This window comes from Crocodylus porosus, unplaced genomic scaffold, assembly GCF_001723895.1.
Source record: "Crocodylus porosus isolate Cpor-Errol unplaced genomic scaffold, CroPor_comp1, whole genome shotgun sequence".
Taxonomy (NCBI): domain Eukaryota; kingdom Metazoa; phylum Chordata; order Crocodylia; family Crocodylidae; genus Crocodylus; species Crocodylus porosus.
Window position 1 is genome coordinate 124,621,631 of NW_017728931.1, and position 6,438 is coordinate 124,628,068.

Genomic DNA, 6,438 nt, shown 5'->3' on the forward strand with positions numbered 1-6,438 from the left:
GGCAGCCACCACTGGCTTCTGCAGGTGGTTACTGCTCGGTCCTCCCTCCCTTCGCTGCTGCAAGCTTCTGCAGGCAGTCACTGCTCACCACCCTGCTGCCAATGCCACTGACGCTGCTGCCCACAAACTGCCTCCCCCAAGTCTCAGGAGGCACCAGTCATCCATGGTCAGGATACTGTTGTGATGCCATGCCCTTAACGAGTTAGTTTATTCCAGGAAAGAGACCCCAGGCTTGGTTTCTACTAACAAAAGCTCAGCCAGATTTATCATTCACAAACAAGCCTAGATGCTGGCATCCATGGCCAGCTGGTGCAGGGTGTAGCTGGGCCACTGGCAGTCAGGAAATGGGCATGAACATAACCCTCAAGCCCAGTACAAAGTATTAAGGGTTCCAGGGTGCCTTTTTTATAAACCAGTCAAAACAACTTGGTGTTCACAGCATATACACCCTAGCTCTCGCCAGTTATCTGAAACATTTAGGTGACATCATCCACCTTCTACTTCATACCAACTAGTGCAGTCTTCCCTTCACATACAAACGCCTGTGGCCAGGTCACTCTAATTTCGTTTTGGTGTTCTGTACTGGTCTGATCAATTCGTTCTCCGTTGGCTTTGGAGGCTCCTCTAAAACTAATAAGTTATTTTCCAGTATTTCCACACTTGTCATGTGTGGTATGCTTAGTTTTGTTCTGGCAAAGCCTATGTCAGTTCATGCTCCTAGCGGGGCCTCTGTGATTTGTGTATGCAGTGATCAATTGTTGTAATAATCCATACTCCAGTGAGTTCTACAGAAAGCAGACATCTGCTCAGCATGTTTTAAAAAAATCATTGTTATTCAACAGATATACAAATACTTGTGATTTTTAGGATCTCTTTCTTTGCACCACATCCTTTCTTGCCAGTGAAGGGTCTGCATTTGAGTAATATAGAATAGACCATACAAGAGTTACATTTGAAAACTTTTTTCTGTCCTGCTCAGTTTTAAATTTTTCCCTTTCAGCTCAAATCAAAGACAAAATTAAAGAGAGGGACAAGAAGCAGAAAGAGAAGAAGAAACATAGAATAATGAATGAGATTAAGAAAGAGAATGGAGAGGTCAAATTATTGCAGAAAGGTAGGTTCAAACTAAGTAGCAGCTTTTAGTTACAATGTCAATACCTAACAAAATTCAATCTTATTTATATTGAATTCTGGGTTTTTAATGGCACACTTCTTTCAATTAAAGGCTCCTCTTGCAGAGAATTGTAAATGTTGGAAATTGAAATTTTAACATTAAAAGACCTGTTTTGTCACATGCATTAATTATAGACAGAAAATACTTTTTCTGTCATAATTTATAGATGGGGGGGTAGTCCTGCTGTATTCCCAATGATATAGTTGTGGATGGCTCTGCTTTGAGCAGGGGTTTGGACTGTTACTTAAATGCTTCATACAGCATACTGAGGTCTGATGTTACAGGTTGTATATATTTCCAAATGCATATTTGGAGTGGATGGGTTGTAGTTTTCTATAAAAGCTACCTGTCAACAAATGTTTTTGGTATTCTGTTTGACCTTCATAGAAGCATAATAGTGGAAATGGGGAACACATGGAATGGGGAGCAGCCATGCCCCATGCTGCCCTGCCCGATCCAGTTGCATGGGGTTAGGAGATGTGGTTTGGCCCTTATCTGGCTGCTCAGGGCAAGGGGGCAGTATTAATTGTTCCTGCTCCTTCATCACCACACTTCCTGACCTGTGCGGAGTCCTATGGGCTACATTTGGCCCATGGCCAGGGGTTGAGCACTTGTGGCCCAGTTCTCTGCATTTTCAGGCAGTTGTTGTCTAAGAGAATTCACAAAAAACATTCCTTCTGGCCTCTTTTGCACATCACAGCCATAGAGATCCTGGTTTAAAACAAATAAGAAAACCCTATGTTAAAAAGTATAGTGTGCTATAGAAAGAGCAGTAGAGACCAGGGCACCACAATGATTAAGGACACTTCACTGTCAGTTAGATAAAATATGCTCTGATTGATTCTTTTTTGGGGGGGAAGTAGACCATGCCCTATGCTGTATGCCTTGCATGATCTTTGCTGATCTGACTTGAAGAAATCAGTTTCACGACATCTAACTTGTTATAAACATTACATGTAAGCTGTGAAAGCTAAAGAACATTATTAATATGGCAACTCCAGGCGCACACAATTAATGAGGTGCCAGTGCTAGGGGTGTCTGGTTTGACCTTTGTTTGGCCTCCTTGTTAGCATACATTATGATATGGATTTTAGTTGTGTTCACATCCTATTTTTCCTGCCATAGTCAGTCCACTGAGTAGATAAGTATTTTGTTTTCTCCTCAATAAATATCTCTCTCTACCTTATTTCCTACCCACAATTCTGTATTCAGAACAGGATTTGAATAACCATCCTCGTGGACTCTTCTGTGCTTCTAATCATTATATTTTCAAACATTAAGTGTTTTATCTTCACAACATCCGTGTGAAGTGAGGGAGTATTATTTTCATTTTATATGCAGGAAGCTGAGATTCCCAGGGTTTAAATCATAACATTTCCACCAGTTTTAGTCACCTAAATTTTGAGATGCATGGGATCTGATTTTTTTTCTAAGAATTTTCTATTGTATAGCATCTGTGACATTGCAGGCACAACTCCCCTGACTTCTGAGTGCTCACAGCTGCAACTCAGTTCCTATAAATCAAACCTTAGGCTCTCAAGGTACTGCCAAAATTACTGACCATCTGTGAAAAGTATTAATGCAATTTGCACGGCAACATAATAGTAACTCTCTGGCACAGGGAGGGATAGAATCCAGTTGTCCTGGATTGCAGTGACCTGCTTTAGCTGTGAGATTTGTCCTTTTTAATGTGCAGGCCTTGGGCTCTGTGTATAGTACTTTGCAACTTCAGTAGCAAATAAGATACCCGTCTTAAAGACAACAGCTTAATTTATGGTATCCCTGATTTTGTTTTGAGTACATTCATCCATTCCAAGGAGACAAGGATCCTGGAAAAAAAAAAATTCTGTGATTTAGTCTATATCATAAGGCATGTATACACACAAGGGGCCTGAATTAAGGCTGGACAGGCAGTTATTATTCTGCCATATTCTCTACCTCTTTAGTGTTAAAGTTTGCAAAATTAAATTAAAAAAAAAAAAATCATAGGCCTTTCAGGAAGGAACTGAAGTACAGGAATTCCATCCTGTGGCATCAACTTCGCGTGTACACAATTCATTGCTTGGGTTGGAGCCTTCATAGTCCACCAGACTTGTGCCACTTGAGATAGTGGATCAACTAATCGTAACTGTGGGAGAGCCATAGAAGGAAAAGAAACCATGCTTTGCCAGTGACTTTCACAAACTGGAGTCTTGGATTACTTTCTAGACTTTGAAACTGAATTTACTATGTTAAGTATGTACTTGTTTGCTTGACCCTGTCTCTCTGACTTCTCCCAATCCTGTGTTTCTTTCTCATCCCAACTTCTCATAGTCTGCCCAGCCTCAGTCTCCACTCCTCAGGTCATATGTTTATGGGGACAGCAGAACTTTTCCCGGAAGCCACTCCCTAATAAACTTCATGTTTGTGGTCCAAAATATAGTTGATCTAAGCATTTTTAGAAAGTCTCAGGATTTTTTTTTAGCATGGGTAAAAATGAAGTTTTTCTTTCCCTATTCCCATTTTCAGAAACGGCTGAAGTATAAAAAACAATAACAAAAAACCCAACCAAATAAAAAACAACCCAAGGCAGACACATGGCATAGAAAAATTCAGCCCCATTGATTATAAAATTTGCCAGAAAATTAGGGTATTTGGGAAATGGTGGTAGCCAAAAAATAGCAAATCCCCAACTTTAAAACATCTGAGAGAGGATTTGAGATTATTGTCCCCTTTTCTTTGTTGAAACCATTGTCTTAATATTAATGCGAAGAAAATTTCTAGTTGTATTTTAATATTCCTGAAGGTTTACAAATATTGTGTATAAATTTAACACTTTCAGCTTGTTCTTGAGGTTGAGCTCTTATTTTGAAATTAATTGGGTTTTTCATTGTTAAGAGTGTGTTAAGATCCAGCCTCTTATGCATGTTGGACTTTAAGGACCTTGTCATTTTTAAATTCCGCCTTTTGAACTTTAGAAGTAGTCTCTGCCTAAGGACAATCTTGCCTGAGAATGTAAGTTGTTTTTTTTTTTTGTTTGTTTTTTGTTTTTTTTTTTTCCCCTCTGGAACAAAATATTCTTGGTTTCAACCCTTTCTGCTGCCTGCCTAGAAATGACTGTGAGAGCCTAAAAGCAAAGAATTGGAGCCAGAGTTTAAAACTAAGCAGAGAGAGAGAGATGTTAGTGCTTATCTTAGAAAAACCTGGGGTACCTCCTCCTAGTATGGAAAAGTAGGTCTGACTAACTGTGACCTTATGTTCAGACTCTCTTTTTACGTTTTAGCTTACTGAGGCTTTGGTTCTTTTTCTGCTCCCTGCTTACTTAGGTTGTAGAATATCTGTTTGAAAGACCTGGAGAAACTTCTGGGTACAGTCTTGTCCTTTCCTGAGAAAAGGCCTATTATGCAAGAAAAGTCATTTGTGTTCTCTTCTGAGGGAAGCCAGAGTGTAGCCTTCCAAAATCTCAGAGTGCTTTGCTGCTCCACCCATCTCCATCCTTGCCCTGGAAGAGTGTTGCCCACTGGACTCTACTGCAGCCAAGTGGGGAACAGAACATAGTTTCATAGTTTCCAGAGTCGGAAGGAACCTGAGCAGGTCATCAAGTCCGACCCCCTGCCATGGCAGGGAAGAGTACTGGGGTCAAACGACCCCAGCAAGGTGTTTGTCTAGCCTCGTCTTAAAGACCCCCAGGGTAGGAGCCAGCACCACTTGGTTCCAGATCCTAGCCACCCTGACAGTGAAGTAGCGCCTCCTGATGTCTAATCTGAATTTACCCTCTGCCAGCTTGTGACCGTTATTTCTAGTCACTCCTGGTAGTGCTCGGGGGAACAGTGCCTGCTGGTCCTCCCTGACTAGTTTGTAACAGGCCACTAGGAGCCCAGGGTACCGGAATGTGACACCATACAGGCAGTGCTCCCCCTCCACCAGAGCCCCAGGCGCCCAACAGCAGTGTGGCTGAGGGAAAATCCCCTGCCACTGAAGGCGCACAGCCCCAGGCCAGATCCAAAGGGTCTGTGGGCTGGATCCAGCTGACAGGTCATAGGTTGTGACCCCTGAGCTTAGAGGGTGTGTGGTTTAGTGAAATGACTGCTGCTTCTGAGGGCGCTGGGTTCTAGCCTACACCCCTGATCCCCGTGCTCCCTTCCAATCCTGCATTGTGTAGCAGACGGACAGACTGACTCTGAGCAGTCTGGTTTGGCCAGGCCAAGCTGCCCCGTGAACTTCTGCCAAAACAGAATGGCTGATTGAGAGAGTTTGCAGAGCACACATGTGCACAGGCCCCCCTAGCTGCTCAGCATCAGTACTGCAGACTGTCTGCTCTTCAGGGGCTTGGCATTCTAATATCTGTTTGGACATTTCCAGGTAAGTGTTTTTTCTGCCAGGAGAGCAGATAATTTGAAATGTGTGTACTGAATGTAAATGATCACATGGGTTCTTTCTGTTGTTGAAATCTATGAAAGTCAAAGTTATCTGGATGTCAGTTTTGAGTTGGAAATCAAATCATCCAGAAGTTTGTCTTAAGTTCTGGTGTTGAGGATGGTGACTGTCATTTTCTGTTGGAATACTACATATTAACTAAATATGTGAAACAGACCATGATTAGTTCCATATAACTGCAAATCTTTTGAATCTCTAGTGGTAACTGGTGTAGGTATACTGGCTTTTTTGTGTATAACATAAGGAGGTGGCTGACTGGACAGTGCACATTGGGATGCTCTACAAGGGAGTGAGGGAAAGGAGGAGGGAGTACCAGACAAATTAGAGGCAGCAAGGAGATGTGCGGTAAGCAATGGCTCAATCTTTTAACTGCCATATGTGAACCTGGGTAACTCATTCTTCTGGAGACAAGTTTCAAGCCAAATACTAACAGAAACATAGTTGTAATATTCCTTTCTTTTAGTTTTTACAATGGGGCATGAACTGAGGCTTGCTATGTTAACAGCAATTTTACATGCCTACAGATGTCATTACTACTTCCTTCACCATTGTTTCTTCCCAGAATTTTGAACGAAACCTTGGAATGATTTGATGAGAGGGTTGTTTAAATATAAAAAATAACTTTCAGTTCTCTGCTTCATATGTCTGGTCTGCTTGGTAGGGAATATGTTTTAACTATGATGACCGTATGGCCCGGTTTGGCTGGGACAGCCCCAGATTTCATAGGCCATCCCAGCATCCTGGCCGGTTAGTGAAAATGGAAACAGAAGTCCTGGATTGGCACCTCCCCTCTCGTGCTACCCAGCCTGACTCTTCCTGAGCAATGGCTGGAGGTGGGGGAGGGGGCT

The 6,438-nt window shown here is 42.2% G+C and overlaps 1 protein-coding gene across 1 annotated transcript in view; it reads left to right on the top strand.

The window, feature by feature from the left end:
* RSBN1L (round spermatid basic protein 1 like) overlaps positions 1–6,438 on the top strand; it is a 49,931-nt gene that overhangs the window by 7,865 nt on the left and 35,628 nt on the right. The window contains exon 3 of the mRNA XM_019543972.1: positions 1,001–1,114. Within this exon, the coding sequence (XP_019399517.1) occupies positions 1,001–1,114 (114 nt within the window). The remainder of the gene's footprint in view (positions 1–1,000; positions 1,115–6,438) is intronic.